Source organism: Lasioglossum baleicum, chromosome 1 (assembly GCF_051020765.1).
Source record: "Lasioglossum baleicum chromosome 1, iyLasBale1, whole genome shotgun sequence".
In the NCBI taxonomy this organism is placed as follows: Eukaryota; Metazoa; Arthropoda; class Insecta; order Hymenoptera; family Halictidae; genus Lasioglossum; species Lasioglossum baleicum.
Genome location: NC_134929.1, coordinates 20,810,836 through 20,837,788, shown reverse-complemented (window position 1 = coordinate 20,837,788; position 26,953 = coordinate 20,810,836). Strand labels below are relative to the sequence as shown.

Below are 26,953 nucleotides of genomic sequence, written 5' to 3'. Positions count from 1 at the left end.
GAATTTTGGGACACCCTGTAGATTTTTTTCGCGGTCCCTTGCCCTTTTGCGAAATTGAACATTTTTTTCCCAAGCCCTGCAATTTTTTTACGAACGATTTCACGAAGATTGGCAACTCTCTAGAGGCTTCGTGGTTTTTCTATGCACTCGACAATTTTTGCGTACGTTCTGCAACGTCTTTACAAGCTTTACAATTTTTCATGGACTCTAATCAGTTTTGGAAATTATTTGAAATGTCCCATATTTTTCTTCACAGACTCGGCAACATTTACGTAAGCTTTTCAATTTCTTCTGAAGATTTTGAAATGTTTTCCGTAGCTTCGTAAATTTGCATCGTTATACAACTCTTTCAGGGAACCTACACATTCTTCCGAGTTCAGTATCCATGTTTAAAGTCTCTATTAGCCATAGCAGCCTTATGTCTGTAAACAACGCTGTTCACCGACTGCACGCGCAGAGAAATTGCAAGGATTATGAGATACGCGCCCGAGGGCCGGTGTGTGCATATTTTTGATGATGATGACGATGCACGGCCTCGGAGTAGCACGCAGCGCCGCTGTGCAAGATAATTAGCGGTTGCACGTGATTCTGGAATATTTATGGTTGCCGGTAATAACGCGCGATCGGACTCCATAACAATGTTACTTTACGACCGAGGAGCTCCCTTGCCTGTTCTGCGCGTCGAAAAACCTTTCAGTTTTTGAACGCATTTCATTTAGATAAATTAAAGTTTACTCGCACACTCGTTATGTAATCATAGCCAATGGGAAATTTAATATCGTTTAAAAACGTGGCGATTGGCAACGCTAATTTTCTGGTTAGTCAATACGTGGATAAAATCCTCTTAAAAAACCTCTTCAAAAATGTGGTGTTTTCAACCATCAACTCATTTGAATCAGAAAAATGCCGTGGATACGCTGGTAAACATTTCATAAAAAAATAATTAATCTTTTATTCCTAAATTTGTATTATTCCAGACTGTAAAAAAGTCTGAGACGCGTATTAAAGTCTCTAATTGAATGTGTACCTGTTAGTTGAACGAAATGTTGAATCAATTTGTACGAGGAGAATAGAAATTCGATGGATGAGATTAATGAAATTTTTCACAAATGTCATGCGCATCTCTTTCACGCGTGGTCGAATCGCTACCGTGCTTTATCGTAGAACAATCTTATCACGCATGGAACAAACGAAGTTAGTTTGGAACGACATGCTCGATAATAGTTTCGGAGGCCGGATACGTACAACAACAGCATCGACATTCCGGCGAGGCGATGATATTCCGATGGGCTGGTTTTGATTAACTTCCGAAACGTGAATAAATCGCGAACATCCGTGGCATAAATGGTGGGACGCGGAAAATAGAGCCCAGCCGGGATGATTAATAAACTTTAAAGCGAATTGAAGAACTTGCGATGGAAAAGTTGTATTGTTCGCCGCGCTCGTATCGAATAAATGTTTCGCCGGTGAAAGAGGAAACTACATTTTATTACTTCGAAACTCGAAATTATACCGAGGTCAAATGAAAATGGAATATCGTCGTAGATTATGTGACCCGTGGACCACGCGCTGGGTGATTTCCATAAAATAACATTTCCACTTTCCACTGTAGTTACTACAAATAATGAACTTTTGTATTTGTTGAATTGGTGGTGATACTTCTATCGGAAGTGGTCAAACGAATTTATTCATTCAAGTACGTATACTCGTATTCTGATCAAATTGATGTAGAGCATATTTGAACTGGGATAATTTCGTTCAAAAAAATAGTACAACGATCTACCCGGATTCATTTTAAAGCTTAAAGCCTCTACTTTTGCCATTCATGCTTGATTTTTATCTAAGGTATTTTTGCACGATGCAGCGACTGGGAACTGATGACACATTTTTCGTCGAAAATGCTACAAATTGAAAAACATCCATGTATAAACATTGAAAAATTTGTCCCGGAGATAAGATTGAAGCTTCCCCTTTACAACGAGTGCTTAAAACTTAATCTACGATTTTTTCTAGCCGACTTATTAAGCTTTGAATGGATGCTGCCCTCTTTGACTAAACTTGTTTCTCATTTTTGTTCTATAAAACAGTCAAAAAGAATCGTAGATTAAGTTTTAAGCACTCGTTGTTAAGGGGAAGCTTCAATCTTTAAATCTGCGGTGGTTGCAGACCCGAGACAAATTTTTCAATGTCTTTACAGATGTTTCAATTTGCAGGCCTAGGCAGGCCTAGGACGAAATGCTCCTTCCTTTTTCCTCCTCTCTTTCGTATTTATCAGAGCCCCTTTCGTATCCCTTTCATTTATTTCGAGCTCCCACAGGAGAAAAAGATGAGTGCGTTTTTAATTAAGATAACAGCCTAAGTTTACAGCTGGGTCGGCATAATTTATCAAACACCCCTCGACTCGTTCTACGCAGCAAAGTTTAGGATAACATGGTCTAACCATAATAAACTCGGCAAACTTGCGACACGTAGGCTGGTACAACCATAAACACGCGAAATTTCAAACGTTGATTAGATTAGGTCAGAAAAACTGCACGGACACTAAACAATCAGATTTCATAAAAATTCCACATGATCCGAAGAAGTTTTGTCCTGTAATACCCGATAGAAGTTTCACCACAAAATTCTAGTATTCCACATGAGAATAAATGAAAAATAAATTATTCCAAAATAGAAAAATACTGGAGCCTGTTTGTCATAATTCTTTCAAAAGAGAATAGAATATGAAAACATAAAGCTAGAGTATATGTAGAAGTGAATTTTCAATTGAAAGTGTCAACCACTGGTTTTGATGTGATCATTTTAAATTTCATTTCGCTGTGATCCGACTGAAAGCCAGCAATTCGAATGAACGTCCAAAGTGAAAAGACGTTTAAATGGATGGATTGGACAATTGGACGGTTAAGCGAAAAAACAATGGAGTTGAATCGAACGGACGTTTTCATTTCATTCGCCGCTTATTTACACTGACTCTCCAACGCAGTCAAGCCTGACTATTTCGCCAGCGAGTCTCATGGGAAGCGTTTAAGCGCGTCGGTCGTCTAAATTTCCTTATCTCCTGGGCCATTCTCTGGCTCGAGCTAAATTACACCGGTGGAGAAAAAAAAATGCTGCTGCGTTAACCTTGCAAACGAAACACGAGAGCGGAGCACGAGTTTCCCAGTAACTGTTTTCTGTAATACAGCCACAGTCTCTATTCGCGTCGGTTCTTTTCATTGGATTACACAGAAACTGGCTTTGAATTAACAAAACTACTTTCTCGAGTTAATAACCGCGGGGTTCATTTGTTCGTTATTTTTCGATGGCATAAATCGACGAATTCAACGACCTTAATAACTAGACTCCGGATGTTTATGCAAATGCATATTTTTATCCTGGGCAGAAATATACTTTATGATTAGAGAATTCTGAAAAAATATTTTTTATTTTGTACTTTTTGCAATTATGCATTAGCATATATGTTTTTATGTTTAACGTTTGTTTTGGTTTATTTTTCGAATTTATAGTCATTGTGGGGACCAGTTAAGGAAACTCGAAGTCCTCGAAATTACCTAAGCGTAAAAAAACAGCTGAACACGATTTATGGTGTGCGTGACTAGACAAAGCTATTTTTGAGAGAACTGTTTAGTTCAAACAAAAAAAAACGCTAACTCCAACTCTATCAAATGCAACACATGCCAGCGCCCTGTTCATTTGAAGTGTGCCGATATGGGCAGACGTTCGTTTTTCAACCGAACAAACATTGTGACAGCGACTTGGATGACGAAGAGGAGGATCATTATTGAATTCTTCCATTCATTATATCTTTTTTTTACTTTTCGTCGCCATTCTTTGCTTTTTTTCAATTTTTTGCCATTCTTTTTAACTCCTTTGGTCACTTAATGTCGTTAAAATAAATAAAAATCCATTTTTGCATAAAGTTACATGGGTTTTACTTTATATTTTACCACTTTTAGTTGATTTTTCCGAGTGTCTCACAACCCAAGCACTTTTCTCAGGAAGCCAAAAAACATGTCCTCGGAAAGTTGGCCATAAAATTTTACTTGTTGATTAAATCACGAAACTTTTTACATATAAAAGTTGCGTATTTCCTTCACCTTTCCAACGGTATATAAAACTCTTTGATATCTTCATCAAGCAAAAAGTTACAGACCAAAAACAAACCCGTCTCATAACCCAACCTCATTCCCTATGCACCGCTTACATCGTGTGACGTGGAGCGATCATTTTCCGCACATAAATTAATTTTTACGGAAAAGCGTCGCCAATTAACACCATCCAATTTGGAAAAAAATGCTTGTCATTTACTGTAACTCGAATTAATAATCGTAAAACGTATTGTTAGTGTTGCATATTTTCCCTGCATATTGTATATTTGCATATTTTTCGTGCATAAATCGCATATGTTTCTTACATATTTATCGTGCATAAACATCCGGAGTCTATTAATAGCTGTTCTGATCATTTAACGCTTGGACAATCGACGATTTTTATAGCTATGTAATCGACGATGCTTAGGATCGTTCACAGTTCTAATTGATAACTCCTAAAAATTTACTTTTCCTGTATCAGTTGATTGCATAAGTTCGTGTCCGATTTTCATAGATGTCGCAATCTTTCTAATTGTAGAAAAGAATAGTGACTATATAATTAATTAATGAAGCGCTATATTTTTTCAAATTTGATCATTGAATTTTATTTTCAACTTACGCAATCATCTAGTATTCATTTCGATTAATTGTCAGAGGGTTAATCTCGAGACAGCCGCAAACATTTTTCACTGCATTATTAATTTTCAAAAAGTTGGAAATAATTCACCGAGGCTCACTAACCCATTTTTGCGACAGATGTACATAAATCCGCATTCATTCCTCATTTTCATAGATGTCGCAGTTTTTCTAATTGTAGAAAAGAATATAGTGACTATACAATTGATTAATAAAGCGCTGTATTTTTTCAAATTTGACCATTGAATTTTATTTTCAACTTATGCAATCATCTAGTATTCATTTCGATTAATTGTCAGAGGGTTAATCTCGAGACAGCCGCAAACATTTTTCACTGCATTATTAATTTTCAAAAAGTTGGAAATAATTCACCGAGGCTCACCAACCCATTTTTGCGACAGATGTACATAAATCCGCATTCTCTGTTTTTGACAGAGGAACGTGACCGCGAACTGCGGCACTGCGTGTCGGTTGCTGGAATTTTTATTTCGAATATGTGCCAGAGGCTTGTTTCGATGAGCTCGCGGTAATTATCGCACCTGTCACGCCGTGCCGGTTTTCAGTGCGGTGGTGAAAGTTTGTCGAAGCCAAACTGTCGCTAATTTGGTCACCGGGTGACTCCGCGGGCCGTTGCTTTGTTCGCGAGCCGAGTTAGCCACGGAATGGCGCGGTCGAGACCGTAATTATGGCGAATATTTCCTCGATCGGGGCTAATTTAAGTTCCGCACTGTGTGAACTGCCCATAATTGTGCATCTTTCAATTTCAGGTGCATACTGACAGACTCCCGCATAACGTGATCAACGAGCTGTTTCCACCCTTTCGCAGACAAAACTTGACGGCGTATAGACTGCCAATTTTTATGTAAAACAAAAATGTTTACTTTAGGAACATCAAAGGATCATTTTTAATTTTTCGAAAATCATTAATGCACAAAAGAATTTTTATTTCGCTCGTATTTTTGCAATTGATGCAGGAAATTGAATTGAATGGTAACAAGATTAAAAGAATTTCAGATTTGGGACTTTTTAAGATTATTGAAGAAAGTCATATATGGTTCCGGTTTCTGGCAAAAGACAATTTTTATTTTGCAAACCCGCAGTCCAGTCATAAATATTAATATAAGTGAACGGCAAAAAACCGGCTGGTTTTACGAAAACTTCGAGCAAGGCTTTGAAAAATGCTTTATTGCCAGGCTTGACCCATTTAGAAAGGATGCACGAGAGAAGGGATATTCTTCGTCTCGACAATTTCTCATCGCTGAAAGATTCAGGATTTAAGGCGAAATATGTTTTCCGCTTAAAAAACGCAGCACGTTATGACGCCTCCCTTGCAATTCCGCGGAGAAGCCTCTAGCAAGTAGTATCCCAACAAAAACATCCTGTAAACAGGAACAAACAAAATACGGCCAAGTTCGTTAGCTTAGAAATAGCTCTTGCAATATTGAAAAAAGCGTTTGTAAAAATTAGTTTAAAAGAACGCTATTTAATTTTTAAAGAGTTACATGGAGAGCTAAATTATTTAAACTTGGCCGCTACCTAACACCTTTTATGGCCATTGGTTTAAAAAGTAACGGCCACGTTTGAATAATTTCAATGAGTAATGTTTTTTTTGTTCAATACTGCCCCTTTAAGGTGTAAAATTTCAAACTTTGATAATTATTCCTTTGAGTGTTTGTTATGGTGGACCTATGTACCAAACTTCAAGGTTGTAGGTCAATGGGAAGTACCCAAAAGGTTTTGATGATCTTCAATCAGTCAGTCAGTGACAAAAGCGATTTTTGAGGTCTTATATCTCGGAACCTACTAATGTCGGAAGATTAATGTTTTGTCAATATTGAGACATGATAGCATTTAACAAGTGCACGAAATTACACCTCTCCATCTGCCTTCAGTGTCGAGTTATAAGCCTCTAAAAAACGGCTAAGTTGTTTCGTGTAAAAGGAGAGGTATGTAGTGTGAGAACTTGGCTGGTGCACTACCGTGCACCTAGATTTAATCATGTCAAATAAAATACTGTTACCGAAAGAAGCGGAGTGATTAGATTTTTCTAGGGTTTCTGAAATCTTGGCTCAAGGAAAATTGAATTTGGAGATAATGGAGACGTTGTGTGTGAAGTCCAAAATCGGTTCAAGGTTATTTTTCTCTGTAATTTCCATTTCTATTTGTTGCTCAGTGTATGTGGTACGTTCTTCAGGTTCAGGTATTGTTGTGTACCGCATTATCGATGCATCAGAAATATATTTTCAAAAAATTCATTCACAAAAATTTTTTGAATGAATCTACCATGCATTTGTAGTGAAATGCATCATGTACTCGTAACGATCGTAACGAGGAGAGCTGATCCGAAAGTTACCCTGCTTCAGCGCTTAATCTCTCCCTCCCCGATTACAGGAGCAATGGTGGATTGTTTCGCTCAAAGTCGATGCGTCGAGCGCATAGATCCGTCGGAATCCTCCGCGAGCGTATATCTCGATAACACCGTGGCGCGTTTCCTCTTTGCATAAAACGACGTCCTCCATTTTTCATCGGAGGAGACCACGCAAAACAACGTTCTGCCTTTTTACGAGCTGAATCTTTACTACCGGTGCCCATTATCGTCGCGGAACTAGCTGCCCCGCCAGTTATAAAACTTTTCATTTACCGCGAGTTAGACGAAGAAAGATGCGGCGAACTTTGCGGCGGAATTGTAAATGGAAATCGCTGTTCGTCTTTGACCGAGAAAAATGTGGCGGGAACTCCGTCGGACGAGTCAATCATCGTGTTTTGTTGAATACTTGGACCTCCATAGTTGAAACTGCCTGTATAAGTTGTTTACAACGATACTGAAGATTCTTTGTTCAAGAGAAAACGAAAGTCGTTTATATACGTGACGATGATGTAAAACAGTTGACGGTTTTATATTTAGCAAGCATAACACGATAAAAGTAGCGTTCTTCGTGTACAGGGTGTTCTTAAGGAGGAGGACAAAATTAAAAAAATGTAACATTCATTTCTAGTTCGTGTACATATTTATATATTCAATTTTTTCCATTGGAAAAATGAAACAGCCTGTACATTAATTGTGAAAGTGTTGGGACAAATGTTGTTCGTATACAATATACAATCACTATTTTGGAAAGCCCTGTACATTTTGTAAGGGTAGACTACGCCGCGAGAATTTTGATGAGAATGTCGGTCGAGATCGCAAGTGGCAGAAGATAATAATGTGAAAAGTATCGAGGAACAATTCTTGGAGATCTCTCGCAGGGATTATCGGCGTGAAGATTTCTAATAACTTTTCGAAATAAATCCCCCTTCTGTGAAACCTCCAGCCAGCTATCATCTTAAAACTGACGCGCCTAAGCTGCCAGCTTAAGGCGGTCTTAATTTCACACCGGAAATAAGCGGCCACCGGAAATTAAGAAAAGATTTTGCGAATATACGCGAACGCATACAATTTGTCATCCCAGGTCGATACACCGGGTGTCGCGGAATTAGCATCGGACAGAAAGAAAACTTTAGAATCTAATAGAATCTTATTGTAGTTCTTTTCCGGATGTACATGACGATTAAAAATTAAAGGTACAGAAAGAAATTTGTATTCGTTGAAACAAATTTTTTAAAAATTCAACTTGGAAATGTAAGATGTGTTTGCGAGATGTACAAAAGGCGATTAAAAATGAACAGCCCAGAGAAGATCGTCGCTGTAGTTTTTCAAAAATAAAAAATTGACGATTTTTGTGAATGCTCGTACAAATGCACTTCGACCTTCATAAAACGCGACCATTTTGAACGGTTTCCGGATTAAAGGGCGTCGCGGTGTTGCGAACGCGTCGCGATCGAGGATCGTTGTTCGAAATTGTATAGCAATCGACGGTAATCTCCATCGATCGTCAGCGATACTAATTGGATCTGCGCGGTGGTTTAATCCATAGGGTTGAAAGGGACCCTTTAATCTCTTCGAAATGTTACTAAATTGTGTAGCAAAACATCGCTGACGTACTCCTGCTGTCACAGTATTAACAAATAGTTAGCGATTAACTGTAAATTCGTGGCACTTTTGAATTTTGAAATCAGGTTAATGTCATTATTATTTAAAAGCCTCTGTTATCTGCTAATAGATTCACTGTACAAATTATCAGTTCCATCATTAAAACATTTGTTATTCAAAAAAAATCGTAGATTAAACGAGTAAATATAATCCGAACTGTGTCTTGTTGGTTATCATAATAATCAGGAGAACGTCACGAATACAATGATAAAAGATAACATTCGAAAACATTAATTCGAAAAAAATCATAGCTCAATTATAAAATTATTTAAACGTGTTTCCAAGCAATACTGAATGAAAATCCGCAAGTAGCGCGCATTAACCGTGTTCTTCGAGGTGTAGCAATGTAACTCGACGATCTCGAAACTCGATAATCGTTCTCGAAAGCTCGAACTTTTAATCAGTCCAATGTTCTTTCGCCACTCGATGATCTCTGGGTTCATTCTCTTTAATTTCATCGTTGACATCTTCGAGGATATCGAAAAAGAAAGAATGAAGAAAAGGCGGCTGAATGTAATTGGCACCGGCTCGAATTTTACCATGGAAGACAAACGATAAATCAAATTACCGTTCGCCGTTGTAATTGCTTGCGCCGCGGCCGTTAATCGAGTCCTGTGAAATTCAATTTCGCGTCGGCCGCGCCGATCCCTCGACGGAAAACGTTTCTCATTACGGCGACGTCGAACAATTATTTTTATTTCGTCGTGCGTTCTCTCTCGTACGACCCGGACCTCGGATAATTCCTCGTAATTGCTCGATCGAGCACCTCTCTTTCGAGCGAACCGATTCCGAATCTGAATTGGATCGTCAAATACCTCAAACGCCATTTTCTTAACAGTAAACACACCGCCTGCGAAAGCACAATTTTCTTTTTATGTTACAATTATTGAAATGATCAGCATTCATTCAAGAACAACAGAAAATATGTTTTTAGTGGTCTGTAAATTTACTGTCAAGAGTTAAATTAAGTTGACATTTCTTTCTCAACTGTATATACAATGAGCATGGACTTATTGAAGATTCGTATTCGCAGTCTGGTTATAGAGTTCTTGAATTTTGTATGACTGATACAAAGTATACAGAACATATAGAAAAATATGGAAACGCGTAAAACGAAACGGTGCATCTACCTGCAAGTTTCCATTTCGAAGAATTATTTTATGAAAGCATTTTTCAACCTGAAAATTTCTTTCCGCGAATTTTCGTAAACACAGGATAAAGAATTGAAATGTGTAAACGAGATAATTATTTCCGGACAACCAACAATTCGACGAGATTGCTATTCCGGAAACATGCTAAAACCAAGTCGGAAAGCTCGAAGTGAATTTTTCTATTCAGAGCATTGTCTCCGGGATAACCGACTTCGAAAGTTCGACTCCGACGCATTAGTATTCTCGCGAAGCGCGGGCGACAAGACACGCGTTATCCGAGTTCTAATCGACAGCACGATGGCCCCATAAATTTCAAAGTTCGATCATATTGAACAAGCTTTGTTTCGTATCTACGTTTTATACAAGTTGTCGCATCGATTCATAAAAATTTTTCCAGTCTGATAAGATGTTCCCTGGAGGATAAATATTCTTCTTTGTAGGATAATACCATTTTCTGGGCACCAGTACTGAACACAACACGTACATTGAAATTTTTCTGCCAGCATGATCGATGGAAACTTCACCGGGGAACGTTAGTATCGTAATAAGTAGTATACGTCTGCGCGCGGTGGCACAGCGACGAGTAGATAAATCAGCGCGTGGTCAGCCGCGCGGCTAGTAGAATGCGACTGGCTATAGTCGGACACAGTGACCACAATACGTTTCACAAAATTCGTTTCTCTGCGAGGTGTGCTTCTCTAACTCTTATTCGAGTCAATTTGCCTGGGATTTGGTGCGTTATTTACAGTCGTAATTTTTCTTGAAATATATACAGTAAGGAGCATAACTGATTCCACACACTTTAAATCAGAACAACTTTTATATGAATGAACCAAACGACTTCAATTTCTCTGTAAGGCTAGAAGAATTAGTTTAGTAAATGATGCGTAAAAAATATGTTAAAAAAATCCATTTGGACGGAATTGTGAAAAACAATAGTAGAAATTGATTTTTACAACTTTTTTAGCTGGGTCAATAACGAAAATGCAAAAGATATGTCTGGTCAACTGGTATAAATTATATACGCTCTGAAAATTTCATTGAAATTAGTTAATCGGTTTGCGAATTATAAACGATCAAGAGTGGTAATTTGTAGTGTACCATAAAGTGGAAAGTTTTACCATTTTCGATCGTTTATAATTCGTAAACCAATTAACCAATTTCAATGAAATATTCAGAGCGTATATAATTCATACCAGTTGACAAAACACATTTTTTACATTTTCATTATCGGGCCAGGTAAAAAAGTTGTAAAAATCAACTTTTAGTATTGATTTTTAACAATTCCGACCAAATGCATTTTTTCAACTTATTCATTAGACGTCATTTACGAAACTAATTCTTCTAGCCTTACAGAGAAATTGAAGTTGTTTGGTCCATTCATAAAAAAGTTGTTCTGATTTAAAGTGTGTGGAATCAGTTATGCTCCTTACTGTATATTACGAAATATAAATTATTAATTATAATTTTTTATAAATTTTTATAAATCGGCACGAGACTACCTCAACTTTCGAAATATTTTCAGCAGAACGAAATAGACGTTGCAGAAGGTCTAATTATAAGAGTTCGCTCGAGCTGCCGAGATAAAATGGCGCCGTGTCAGCGCGAGAATTAAGAGGGCTCAGGGAATCATCAGCAAACTGGAAGATTGAATTGCGAGGGGATTGTAAGCATCTCCGCTGGAGATCGATAACGAGCCGAATCGAGTTCGATGTTGGATAGACGTCAACCATTGCCAAATAATGGTTTTTTATTCCCGGCGGTCGCGAATTTACCAGACAATCTGCTTAATGTATTGATTGACGCGCCATTGTGTCCCGACTACCAGCCACTCCCCGTGTAAATTGTATGTATATTCGAGACTCGTGACACACGTCGGTGATAAATGTGATTACCATCGAGAAATTCAATTGTCAAGTGTCGAATGAGCCCGGTTAAGTATGAACTTTTGACAGTGCTGGACTCGTTGAAATTTGATTTTCCACGATTACGCGGCAAGTGGATTTCTTTCGAGTGGATAGCCGTATAGGGAATTCATATTTAAGCTAATGTCTCGGTTAATATTGCTTTGGTGCTCGAAGCTCGAAGAAATCTATTTTGGAGGCAGAATGTTTGCTGGCTTTCAAAAAGCAAACAGTTCAAGTTGCGAAGTGAACAATTTATGAACATCTCTCGATAATGGCTCCCAAGTGGAGACGCAACCTAACAAACGAAAATTCGGTGCAAAAAGCTAATCAATGAAGATATTCAATGCAATTCATTTGGGTTGCTGATATTGAAGCTGCAAAAGTATAATTCTACGGAATGAGCACATGAAAGTGACACTCTCGATAACGGCTCCCAAGTGTACACGCAGCATGACAATCATTCAGAAATCCATCCGTGCAATTTACTGCGGCGAGCGTGTGGCCGTAAGCCTATCCGTGGAACAGCAAAGGGAAGGATAAACAACTCATTACGTTCCACTTTAATCACGCTTACATCTGGAGGGCGCGGCCTGATAATTAATGTACGATCTTGTAACCAAGCCTGTCTTAACGTTTCTTGTGGCTTTAACGTGTTGTCAGCTCATGAACCTCGGGCTACTCCCTTACGAGAGCCTTCGACGGGAAGGCCCTTCGATCGAACAGAATTTCCAATGAACTTCAAAGGACGGATTGGGAATGTTTATTAATCAGAATTTAATTGGACCGTCTTCCCTAATGAAGCAACCCGTCTACCTCGCGACCGAGTAATTATTAAACAGAAATTGGTCCGATATCTACGAAACTTCTTGGAGTAAAAGATACTGATAGGACCCGATCGTTAAAAAGTTCGTGAAAGGCGTATTGAGTTCTTTGAGCACTCGGGAATCGAGAAAGAATTTATCATAAATTCTTACTAATTAAAGTAGTTGTTAAATCGCAGGATGACAGGGTGTAATGGGTGTATGCAATTAAAATTGTTTTGAAACCGGTCCAGAGGAAGTTTAGTTTTACAGTCTAATCGTTTGAATTGAAAGGTCGATCAGAATGAAAGAAAATGAATATTGAATTTTATGTTAGTTATTTAATGTATCTGTTATCTGTATGTGTAATTATTTTGCGTATCAAATGAACAATGCACTTTGAACGAATGAAATTATTTAGAAAAAGAGAACCGAGGTCTTTGGAGCAATCGAATTAAATGCAACATTCAGATTTCATTATAGTCTGCGACGCGCATAATTGAAACATTAATGACGTCCATATTGTATGTAATCGTTTAATATTCGCTCCTCTGTGAAATTTCATGAAATTTCATTCTTCCGTCCACGATTTTCACTTTTAAAGAATAATTTGGAAATTTGGTCAATTCCGTTTCGTTATATTCCGAGGCTTCCCTGAACCGTAAAACCATAAACGTTCTAACGAATAACATTCTGCTCAAGTGAAATTGTCTCCGTTAATTTCGCGTTTATTGCAATCTCGACTGCAACGGTGGAAATTGCAACGTCGAGTAAGTATAATGTAAAGGTAATGAGGCTAAAGGATACATTTACGCCGGCAACATTCGATATATAAAACGTCGATTAAACAAACAGCTCTCGTATCGTACGGTGACGTTAACAACCAGCGAAAATTCTGCGAACAATCGAATCAGCAGAGAATCATTGTTCGGAATTAACCGGTGACTTTGGAAACGGTTTAATTAGATTCTCTTCGATATCGTGGGCTCGATTGCAGTGTACAGACAGCATTACACGGGCAAATACGTGAAAAACACACCCGGTTTTATTTCTTTTCCAGCCTTTTCAATTCCGCTCGCGTTTGATGTTGACATATCGGACTTTGCAGAGAACATTCAGCGCAGTCTCTGGTTGCGATGCACCGTGCACCGGTTCTCCCGGAAGTCGCGAAACAAGCGAAATTATCGATCGAGGCAGCCCGAAGCAGCTTAGATCGGAATTATACTGCATCACGGAGAATTACGGATTATAAACGGGGCATTGCTCTTTCATTGAAATAGGCGCGTCAGTTATTACCGCGTAAGATCGACGTGAAATGATTTCTGCGCGAGAGGTATTAATAGCGTCGGAACCGACCATCGATCTCCTGAATCATTTAAACGCCGGATATGGATCGACGCGACTTCATTCTTCTGCGCACGATTCCCGACTTTTAAATTATCGATCACTCCTCCCGGCTTTTACCGAATTCAACACTCTTCTTATGAATGAAATCGAGCTCTTCCACGGTTCCGCATTGTTATCATGTAATACTTCATCTCATTGTTTGTTAGTAGACTGCGGATTTGCGGCTTGCGGCGGTAGTTTGTTCGACGAGCGCGAAACAACGAAAATATTTGGCGAATTTAATATACGATTAATGTGGACGATAAATTATAAATTGCGAGCAATTTCAGAATTTTTCCATCCTGTAGAAGCACAAGATGGCAGAAGCAGCCATTTTTTCTCTGAAATATTCGTTCTTGCATTATCTACGCTTTGTTTGAATTCTCTAATGGTTTTCAATATTTTACGGATAAAACTGAATATTTTCAGATCTTGAATTACGAAATGCGACGCTTCCATTTTTCGAGGTTAAGAACGACAAGCACAGGGGGTTCCGCCATTTTGACAACTTTATCAATGTCCATTATCTTGAATGAAAGTCATGAATTCCTGAATTGTTAATGCCTTTATGGATTTTTATATGAGATTTTACTTTCTGTGATTGGAATCGAATATATTTAGAACTGAAGTTATCGAGTTCTTGAGAAAGTTTTAGAAGCTTTATCAACGTCGAATCTCCTGGATTTTCGTACAAGTTTTTCCATTTTCGTGATCGAAGTGTTTTCGAAGGTTAAATTATTCAATGTAATTTGTCTACGCAATTTTTCGAAGTAGACGACGACAAGCGCAGCATCCCATCCGTTTTTACAATTCTATCAATGTCAAAAGGGAGAATAAAGTGTGATCGCGATGATCGACGCTCGAAGCGCACCGGTGCGGTGCGGTGAGACGATGAAAAATGAATTTTCTACCTGATGAAAAACTTATAATCTACTTGGTCGTCGACTTTACCGGCTCTGTGAAGGATGATATCAATTAAGAATCCTTCGAAGTGTTCGTTGACCGCGTTATATGTACACTCTCCTGAATTTTAATCGGGCTTTCAAATTTCCAATCTCTGACCACTTCCCAGGAAATGATCTATGAAATATTTTATGGTGCGATGAAAATGAAGATCGAACGAATAAACTCCTTAAGCGAGATTTCATTTCACGTTGAAGTAGACATTTAAACGATATCCCAGAAGAATTTGTCAGTATTTCAGGAAAACCTGCGACTGTAACGGGATAAAACGGCAGTTCGCAGCATTAAGAATATTAAACAAGGCTGTCACAGTTAAATGGCAAGATTTCCATTCGGGCTCGTGCACAGTGACAGTCATCGTTTACCGCGAATCGGTCCAGACAGAGGAAATTAGATCCGCTTCGATTCCTTTCCAATTCTGCGTTTCCTTTGTCCGCGGCGAAAGAGCGGCCACGCTGACAGGAATAACGCAGAGATTTTCCATTTTCCCCGTGGAAACTGATTCGACGCAATACCACCTCGATTATCATTCAATATTCCCGTGGCAATCCCATGGCGAACGGGTCGCAATTTTCTTCTGTCCCCTCGTTTTAAACTGCGTTCGAACGAATGTGTCACAAAGGGCGCACAATGCGTCTCTTCGCCGATATTTTCGGAAAATACCTGTCGTAAAATTTACCCGGAAAGTTGGCAAATATTGCTGGCAGCGCGCGATTATGCGAACGCCAGCCCAGCTCACTAGACACCGGGCTCCATTTTGATCCGTTGATCCGTGAATAGAATTGTTTTTTGAACATCTAAATAATAATCATTTACGGTCTGTGGAATGTAAATGAAACAATTATTGTTTTTAACCGACTTCGAAAAAGGAGGAGGCTACTTTTTTTCTATGTATGTTCACCGATTACGCCGAGATGAATGGACCAATCGGAACGAAATCTTCTGCATCTTGTAGAGTATGTCGCCGGGATGGTCCTGTGAAACAAAATTTTGCATTTTTTTATTCCTTACGATTTTATTTGCGAAAAATGAATTCTTTCACCGATTACTCCGAGATGGATGGATCAATCAGGACGAAACCTTCTGCATTTTGTAGGGTATGTCTCCCGATTGGTCCCTTGAAAACAAATTTTGCATTTCTTCATTCTTTGCGGTTTTTATTGCAAATAACCAATAAGACCGAAAAACCATCCTATGGTGTTCTACAAATTCTGCTCATTCCACTAAAAAGTGTGAAATAAAAAAATTTTATACAAAGAATTATACCGACTTCGAAAAAACGCACTAAAAAATGCACTAAAAAGTATGAAATAATTTCCCTTTAATTTATGCGAATACACACGAACTTAAATATAATACAACCTTTCGCAGGCGGTGCAAAATTGAAAATTTTCGACACTGGAAATTACGAAAATCCTTAAATTCTTCTACATGCTTTCACATATTAATGTATCTTCTCTTCCCATCTACTGATTTCCAAGTCCATCATATTCCAATGAAATCATAATCAGCAACATCTGTCATTTGGAAAATTTTTATTTTTTGCGCTGTCTCCGAAAAGAATGTATTGTATTTAAGTTCGTGTGTATTCACATAAACTAAATGGAAATTATTTCATACTTTTTAGTGCATTTTTTAGTGCGTTTTTTCGAAGTCGGTCTAATTTTTTTTTATTAAAATTCTTTTTACCAAATTCATTGGCTTCATTCAATTTTTCTGATCGTTGTTTACTTCAATTAATTTTGCACATCTTTGCATTATGCTGGTTCTTAATAACACTGGTGATTACAAGAAAAATAAATGGAACAGAAAAGGGAATATCCTCGCCCTCGCTAACGATGAAAATGGCGGAGATCCAGCGCGTTTTAGTAGGGCAGCTCTCAAGTCCGGCCCTAAAAATTTATGATAATGTATTCGAAGATAATGCACGTCGAAACTCCACAGAGTCGGAACATCGTGAATGAATCATTGTGAAAGAGCTTAATGAATCGTATCAGAACGAACCAGAGACGCTACATGAGCCACGAAATTTTTCCGTCTCGTGGGTCGAAACTGGAAGCTCCTGCTCACGTCTGAAACTTGTAACTCCTGTCTAACTTTCGGTGAAAGTCGCAAAGTTTGCGCTCGCTGCGTCCCAGAAAAATGGCGGCGGATCCGTGGACACGTATTACTTTAAGAGGGAAAATTGTTTGCTCTGGAGAGAGCTCGATTTTTTCTCTGGGAATACAAGAAGGCCTGGGATGATACAACGGAAAGAGGGATCTGACAATGAGTCGTAAGAGATCAACTATAGCCAAGGATTCCCCTGGATAGTCGGGAGCGGCGAAACCTCGTCGGATGAATCTCAGCTGGCCGCCATTCTCTTACGAAACCGGAGACTAATTTTCGCGAAAAACGAGGAATTCTAGGAATTTGTCTGATGTATTTTTTCTCCTTCTCCTTGGCTTGAAATTTCGTGAAAGAGTTCTTCGTCCATTTTTGTTTTTTCTTTATAAACATTGTTTTTAAAATAAAAACCTGGAAATCAATTTCAAGGTATTGTGGCATTTAAACAACCGAATGAAGAGTACTTTGTTGTATGATCAAATATTAAACGATCGAATTAATGTCGATATTATTATGGAACTGCATTAAAGTCTGCGATGAAAGTTAAATGACTGCAGTGGAAGATAAATTGTGAGATTTTATGTATAAATAAAAGAGTGTATGTATATCGGTGAAGGTGTAGGTATAAGAATCTTATTTACTATACTAGTCTATTTTTCATTCGATGCACTAATTTATTTGCGACACTAGTCAATCAATATATCGTACAGGGTTAAATTGAGTATGAGAACCTTATCACCCTTTTGTAATAGGCTGAAGGCCTGAAGTATAAATAAATAATAATGCAATTGTAATATTATTAAAACGAGACAGTAAAATATATACTGCACGACCATTACAAATAACAATAAACAGCCGTGATTTAAAGCAGTGAACAGATTGAGAGAATTTTCGACGCGATCACCGTATTAGTATCAGACTATTAAACAAAGCTCCTCTTTGATGCAATTTTTATTTTGCAAGATCCGCCAATAATAATAACCGACACAATAAAATACGAAACACCGGTTCCAAAACAGAGCAGACTTTATAAACCAGCAACGTGGAAACGTATCGTTTTAACATCGAGCGATTATCCGCAAAATTAAATTTTCAATTTTCGTACCTCACAGAGAGAAAATGGCGTCGCTCGGGAACCCAACGCATGTAGCATTAAGCTTCAGCGAATATGCAGGACTCTAGGTCTTTGATCTTGGCAGTCTCTCTCTCTCTCTCTCTCTCTCTCTTTTTTAATGAATTCGTGACGGTGATTTCAAAGAAGGGAATATTCAACGAAGGTCTCGTTCCCCATGGGGACGTCGACGCGTATCGCGTTCGTTCATTAATTATCCAGTGTGGCGAAACTGTGACGAACGTTGGACATCACTCGACCGACCGATGCAAATGAAGAAACCTGTTTCCAATAAGGCCGAGCCGAGTCCTGTTTCACGGCCTTCCATATCGTGTCTTTTTATCGATTGGCCTGCCACTTTCTTTCGTCGGTCCTGAATAATGCAAACGCCGACCGATATCCATGACGGTTTATATAAATGGCCGCGGTGACACACGATCCGTTTTGTCGTCAGATTTCCGACGGATCGCTGCTGGCCGAAGCAATAAGTAGTCAAGCAGGAGCGCACTTTAAGAATCTCTTTACTTTTCGAATTATTTTCGAAGATCGAAGATAGCTACATCCTTCTCTTACTTTAATTTTCTATCATTTCTGCAGCTTTTGTTCTGAATAAAATTAGGCACAGCATCTTAAGCTATGTCCACAATGAAGCAGCTTTTTATCACCTCTTGTTGTATTCTTTTTTGTATTTGAGTGTGAACATAGCTTTGGGAAAACATATTTCAAGCTGCGAACTATCCATTTTTGTCGTAAATGGATAATAAAATCGAAAACAACAGAGATAATTAGCAAGTAGATATTCTACGTTCGTTTTTTCCGATCCGCCCAGCATGTTTCCTCGAACAAAAGCGAACGTCGGAATTCGTAATTTGTGTTTTATCTGGAAAATCGAGCGTTCACCTCGACGGTGAACTGTTTCAACCCTTGCCGAAGGGTTGACTCCAAGTTCCCTCAAGTCATTTTGATCCATTGCACCTGTTGTACAATGGATTGTAGCGTACAATGCATTACATTCTACCCCCGAGCCATTCACCGACAAAGAGAAACTGTAGAATCTTTTGGAATTTATTTCAAGTCAAAAAGTGCTATTAGAGATTGTAGAATGTTTTACGTCAGTCTAGTTACACAATTTTGTACTTGTTTCTTTTTTCATTTGTTTGTCTTCGAATTCACATTTCATATGATTTTTTAGAAAAATATTTAATCAAACTTGTTACCTTAATGCACGTTGAAATAAATGTTTTGGGACTCGCCATCTTGTTGGACTTGGTATATCCACTGTTACTAATGTTTGTACACAAATTTTTCATTTTTCCAGTGGCTCGGCTTCGAAATTATAGTTCGTAATAATAAAATGATAATCATACCTTTAAGGGGAGACTGAATTCAGAGTAGAATATGCAAATTGATCACGCTACTGAACTTTCAACCCTTGCCGAAGGGTTGACGCGAAATGCCTCGTGTCCATTTAGTTCCATTCTACATTTTCCGCAACTCAAAGCCATTTATTCACAAAGAAAAATGTAAAAACAGATATCCGAAGAGATTTATCGAGCACAAAGAAATTTTGCAAAATCGTGAATTTTTCGACAATGGCCGGGTGCTGTTGCAATTTTGTAGCTGTTTCGAATGCAATCCCAATCCTATTAATGCATAGTTTTTGCTCAAAATTTTTAAGATACAAACTTTTGTATTACAATTACATATTCAATAATAATAGAGAGTTCATTTTTAACATGGGTTTATCTGAATACTCAATGTTCCATTTGACAGAGTTTGACAAATAAAAATCGCAAATATCGTATATTTACAAAGCGACATTGAAAACCTTTTCCGACTCGAACGAAGACGGATGAAGCAGGATTTATTTTCTGATATTTCGATCCGGCCCCGGACGTTTCGAAAAGTTCGACGTCGCCGTGACACGCCCTCCATTATTTCCTGTGAGCAAGATAAGAAGGCGTTTAGGGCGACACATGAATCGCTGGTGGCATTATTCGGCGGGTCGGGAGATTATCTGCGAAAAATCCGCGAATCCGTACTGTTCCGGTAATGGTCTCCCGAGCGGTCTCCCGACATTTATATTTAAACGCTGCGCATGGGGAAATATTGATTGCCAGTCGATGAAAAGTTTTAGACGAGAGAGGGAAAATTGCGAACTCCTCTGTGCAGTTTCGTTACTGTCGAAAAATGCCAGACGAGATATTGAAAGCGATCGACCTTCCTTTTGCCTGGCAAAAATAATTCATATAAACCGTCCCCTACTGTCCCTGGCACTCCGCGACCTTCCCCTCAGCTAAAATTAAGAAAAAGCACCTTAAAGGGATGCAGACAAATCGCGATGTCTCGACTGTTCCCTTCGTAATTGCGACCAATAACAATTTTAAAAAATATTATCTACACATTAGCTAGTGAACTAAACCTTCTAACGTCTCGAAAAAATTCAAGCTGCTGAGTCCAATTTTGACAAATTTATTCGTTTTCAAAAGGTGTACGAATACTTTGTACGCCGACTGTACAGTTATAACTGCAGCAACGGTTCAATTCTGAAGATCGATGATCACATAATTATCTTTTACCTATACTATTTAATTTTTCTGTTTAAACACGTATTCATGAATACTTGCATGAAAGTCTCAAGAAACCCTGGCTGTAAATCGGAAGAGTCAGTACCTTATTCTACAAATTAAAACCCCCAACAATTTCGGGCACATTATACTACCACAAAATTATAAACCAGCATCATCGTTCCGAAACACCTCCTCGAAGGTCTTTGTAGCCGATTCCGCAAACTTCAAGAAACCTTTCCCAACAATTCCGGGTGCGGTACGTTCCACTGTGAAGTACGATTGATACCAGAAAGCACGCGAGCAGTGTCGTTCGCGTCGTTTAAAAAGTCTCTCCAGAGAGTGGAAGCCGGGTTGAAAGTTTCGAGGACCTCTCGGTTAAGGTCCCAACCGACGTGATACTTCGGAGGCTGCCTCCCTGTGCTAGAAAACCGTGTTTCGTATTCCGTCTGACGTTCCCCGGAGCTCGCTTCCCCGGTAATAAAGTCATTATACATCTCACGAGAGATGGAGCCCGTTGAAAAATCGAGTATTAAACCGTGAATACTAATACCCAACTCCGTGACCTTTGTTCTTCCAGAGAACGTGACCCGGTGGTGTCTGCCCGATGGGACCTGGAGCAACCATTCCGACTATAGTTTCTGCCAACACGTGCACGACTCCCCGATCGAAGGCGGAACGGAAATCGTCTCGACCATGATCTACTTCATCGGCTACAGCCTCTCTTTGTTCACGTTGATCGTCGCCGTCTCGATATTCCTCTACTGCAAGTAAGAAAGTCTGTTCTCGATGTTTTTTTAAGAATTAGTAGAACCATCGCAGGTTGTTTCGAACGTAATTGGAAATGGTTCTGAGACTATCCCAATTTTTCTTGGCCAGTTACAAGCTGCGTTTGAGCTTTCGGCAGCGTCTGAAGCTGTCTGAAGCTGTCCAAAATTTTGTTGAGCTGTTGCAAGCTGTGGTTGAGCTTTCAGCTGCGATTGAAGCTGTCTGAATGTGTCAGAATTTTTTTGAGTAGTTTCAACCAGTGGTTGAGCTTTCAGCTGCGATTGAAGGTGTCTGAGACTGTCAGAAAATTTTTTGAGCAGTTCCAAGCTGCGGTTGGGTTTTCAGCTACGACTGAAGGTGTCTGAAACTGTCAGAAAATTTTTTGAGCAGTTGCAAGTTCTGATTGAGCTTCCAGCTGCGTCTGAAACTGCCTGAAGCTTTTAGAAATTTTTTTGAGCCCTTGCAAGCTGTGGTTGCGCTTCCAGCTGCGAATGAAGGTGTCTGAAACAGTCAGAAATTTGTTTGAGCTGTTGCAAGTTGTGGTTGAGCTTTTAGCTGCGACTGAAGCTGTCCGAAATTTTCTTGAGTATTTGAGCTTTCAGACCCGTGTTAGTACAGTTAGCCAGTATTAATCACAGAATCGTTTAACCTCGAATTAATTACAGAATAAAGAACGTTTAACCTGGCGAGGCGATATAAACGGACAATATTAATCACCTTCAGCGGAATTGTGTTTAAGAGAATTTCTGCGAGACAACGAAAATTCCCGGGCGTAACGAACAGTATCATGGCTAAGCATAATCGTTCCGTCTTTATCATCGCCGGAGAGGGTAACGTTCTCAGGGGCGTGATTCCACCGAAGGCGTCGACTATAAATATAAGAATAAAACTGCCAGCCGGCATTGATAAAAACCGGGCTCGGCTTAGCGGAAATTAACTGTATAATATCCGTGTCGTCACGTAGGGAGAAACGTCTGTCTCGCTGAAGGCAAGTAGAAAATTCTCGCGTGGCACGTAGCAAGATCGTTGCCAAGCTGAGACTGTGAACGTTTCCAGCGTCTTGTTCCGTTAACGCCGCGCCGGTGGTAGTATTGCTTTAATTCCGTTCCCCGCGTGCTTAACGACGAAATGAAAGCGGAAGAGATACGTGTTCGCGGTAATATCGTCGAAAACGCTCAAGTAAAAATGAAATCGCCACGCGAGCCTGGAATATCGTTCCCTAAACGTTTTCGTGAACGTGACGAACGATTTTATGGATAAAAGCCTCCGTCATCATTTCATTTCGCTCTGGTATTTATTTCACTTCGATGTCTAAACATGTGTTATTTACTTTCATTTCGTTCGTTCCATTTCATCAGTCGTTGTGCAAATTGTAGAATATCTTTGATCAGTGTAGTTTAGGTGTGTACGCAGCTTTAAAATCACATAGGCTACATTTTATTTTGAGAGAATTAATTTTCGATGGTGGGAGAATTTAAGAAAATAATGAACCTCGATAATTATACTCGTGTGGAGACACAGCTGCAGTATTTGGTCATTTTTGGAAATAGCATTCCATTCTTACTGCAAATTTGGTCAAGAAAATACAAGCTTACAAGTTTGCCAATTGAATGATTGATGAGGCTCTCGCGCTTCTATTGTTAAGCGAGTTTACACCGAGAGCAGAGCTCCACAGGAAAAATACAGGAAAGAATAAAAAGTTTTCCGTGCGATCGGGTGATTGGACGTAGAGAGAGGTCGATTTCCCGTGTGGAAACATCGTGTTCCGGGTAACTGCCGGTTTAATAAATGATTAGGAGCGCGGACCTAAGTGAAATGTCGTTTTCTCCCGACGAGTTAAACGGCAGACTGCAACTTGCATCACCGTGCCAGGTGTGCTTCGACTTGTACTGACGATGCACGCCGGTCCGGGGGTGTATGCAACACACACACAAATTGCAGAATTTCGAGCAATGATTTCTGATCGAGTTGCACCGACCGGACCGTTCGAATCCACTCGACGGAATGCAGAAATACAGAATACAGGACAACAACAACAATGACGAACAACTTTCCCTTTGCAACCGGATGCTTCATCGATCGATCCCAGATAGAGGTTCTCAGGTCCGTTTGATTTCACCCCTGCGATTCTTTCATCTGCAATCCTATCAGTTAAACATTCTTTTTTCAGTTGGTTGTTTCAGTAAACTGCGGATTTTTATGGAAATTAAAAATTGTTTGCGTTAATTTCCACATGCAGGAGCTGCACAGACATTTATTTCTTTAAAAAAAAAATCTCTTTTACTTAGTTTTGCATTTGATGCACTCATTTTTGTAATAAATCATAAAATTTTTATGCGAATAAAAAATTGTTTGCATTTATTTCCTTTTTAAAAAAATTTCAATTACTCGAAAACAGTACAACAGGATTTTTTACGTTGAAGGTATTTACTGTTTTGCATTTGATCTATTCATTTTCGTCATAAATACGTAATGTGGATCGTTAGGCAAAATAGAAATTGTTTGCATCGAGATACAGGAGCTACGTTGCCGTTCACGCCGAGAAACAGTGTCTGCACGATATAAGCAACATTTAAGTCCCGAAGTTCGACCCCATTGAATCGAGTCATTACCGCCCACCTGATGCAAACGATATTACCTACTTGAAATATTCACTAGGGGGTTAACTTCCTTACAGTAGAGGCAAAGGAAGTCGAGGGCAGGATCGTCGCGATATTTCGTTTCTCGGCGCGGTTCATAGTTCATTCAGGAAGTGCTAGACTGCACAGGTGCATTGTGGCGTCAATAATGAACACCCTTTGGGAACCACGAGATTCGCCACGGATGTGTACGTTTCAAATCCCGGTCCTGCTTAATAAAATATCACGGCTTTCGTGTATCCGACAGAATTCGCGTGTTGCCCCGCATTTCCGGGATTGTCGTCCCCGATGGATCTTAATCTTTGACCTATGGGCTTCATTCCGGCCCGATAATCAACATATGCGATCCGCTTTACCTGTTGCGGACGTTCGTTCCGCTGCGAAACCCTTCATTAGCCTTTACTACACATACAGGGTGGTCCATTTATCTTGAGACAGTCAATTATTACGGAAACAAGCAGGAATATGAAAAAATGTTTTATATAAAATATTCTTCATATGAAGGGGCACATTTAATGGCGCTATACACATTTTTTATTTTATATTCTTATTCTACATCGAGAAATATTAATATTTCGTATGAAACATCTTTTTCCTGAACCTACCATTTTTTAACGATACCATGATAAATGTTGCAAAGCTTGCATAATGGCATACAACATGTATTGTGAATCTTCATCTAGTAGGCAGCAATAACGCCACCTATGATGCTCAATGTACTACACACGTATTCCTGTCACCGCTTACTAGATTTTTATGACTTCAGATCAAACTCAGTATTTTTTACCACGCTTATATTAGCTTGCCGAGTTGTCGTTGTTGTATGTGTCAAATCTTGTAATCGAATTTTAAACCACTTCCCGATGAGCTAGAGGCTTGAAACTTTAAACATAGCTCAGAACTGGATGACAATGCAATATTAAAAAACAAATTTAAAAAAAAAACTGCGTCTAGGAGAAAAAAAAAGGTTTATATTAACCGTCACACCTCGCCGCGCGACGCTCGGTAGTACGTTATCGCGTTCAGCGATCCCCACTCAGCGCGCCAGCGCTCCCTACTCCACTACGCGTTCCCACTCCGACTCATCCCCACTCCAGTGACCCATTTTGCACCGAAGGAGCTCAGTCGGTGTGGTGTTCCGAGCATTCAGTTCCATTTCGGACAATTTCGGACTCCAGCAAAAGACGTCGTCTCTCGGAGTCATCCCCTCATTCTATCTCGCGTATTTCCATATCTTGCGTTTCTGTATCTCACTATTTCATTCCAGTATTACTATATCTTGCGTTCTATTTAAAAAAGACTAAAAAGTAGAAAATAAAAAGATATATGAAAAAATCTTTTCAAAAACCACGCTTCTATTGAATTATTTTTCGATGTAGAATAAGAATATGAAATAAAAAATATGGGTTTCCATTTGAAAAAATGAAGTTGCCCTTCAACTGACCCTTAAAGGGCCATTATGGAAAAATGTGCATAGCGCCATTAAATGTACCCCTTCATATGAAGAATATTTTATATAAAACATTTTTTCATATTCCTGCTGGTTTTTGTAATAATTGAGTGTCTGAAGATAAATGGACCACCCTGTATAAGTGAGGTATATCAATTTCATATCCATAAAATGAAAAAAATATAACTCCATATGCAATGGAGTTATTCTAGATCGAAAAATTTCGTCAAATCTTTTTTGGTCAGTGTTTAGATCAGTGCTCCTCAACGTTCCTATCGCCGCGGACAGGTCAACGTTTGATAATTTTACCGCGGCCCGTTGAGGGGGGGGGGAGGACGTTGATTGTTATATTTTAGATTGTTTTTATTTCATAATTTTAATTTAATTGTATTTAGTGTTCCTTGGGCGGCCCGGTACCATTTGATCCACGGACCGGGGGTTGGGGACCACTGTTTTAGACAATCAATTTTTGTTGTTCAGTGTATTACATGATCAATGTTTTAGAGTTAAAATTCTGTCGGAAACATAAATATCTGTGTCTTAAATAAATCAATTTCTATATCGTCTTTCAATTAACAAGACTTCAACCCTCTACTTCGGTAGCAGATTTCCAAAATTCGAGGACGTGCTCGAATTATGCTCATTGGCGAATCGCCTATCAAACTGTATCGCGCGCGAAATCGAGTGTTCTATAATTGAAACGTCTCGGAGCACCTGGCTAGCAAACCGTGAATTTTCGCATAATTAGCATTCTCGCGTGCAGCCGGGCACGTTCACTTTGAACTTTGAACCGCGACACTTTATCGATTCGCATGATATTTTGATTTCATCGAAATTCATAGATGATTCGGACCGCCTCGGAATACGAAACGCAATTCGTATGTTTAATCAACCGTGCCGCGGAATGTTTCCATGGATAATGGAGGCCTGCGGAGAAAAGGAGAGCAAACTGTATTGAACTCTCTTTTTCTGCGCAACATTATGCGCAACGACTTTTTCGAATGAATACATTTGCGTTGCGCTACGGTCAAGAGATGAATAGACGATCCAGCACACACACAGGGGAAGGTTCGAGGGAAACAGAATTGCCAGAGTCAATGTTTATCCGATAAGTTCCACCTCGTTACTGCCACGCGAGCCATTTTGCTCGAACTCGATAATCTTGTTACGGTAACGAGGAAAATCGATTCGGTAAAACGATCTTTCTTCAATAATTATTCAAATTCTCTTTGAAGGACTGGGTATTCCATAATTCTGTAATTTTTTCAAATCCAAGACTTTTTAATTGATGTTTCCAGAATTTCCAGAAGCCATAAAATGCATAAAAATCCGCAGAAATGACAGTGCT

At 39.1% G+C, this 26,953-nt stretch overlaps 1 protein-coding gene across 2 annotated transcripts in view; it reads left to right on the top strand.

Moving 5' to 3' along the window:
- Positions 1-26,953, top strand: part of Dh44-r1 (Diuretic hormone 44 receptor 1) — a 107,225-nt gene that overhangs the window by 62,028 nt on the left and 18,244 nt on the right. For both annotated transcript variants that reach the window (XM_076442304.1, XM_076442236.1), the window contains exon 3: positions 21,329-21,518. In XM_076442304.1, coding sequence (XP_076298419.1) covers positions 21,329-21,518 — 190 coding nt within the window. The remainder of the gene's footprint in view (positions 1-21,328; positions 21,519-26,953) is intronic.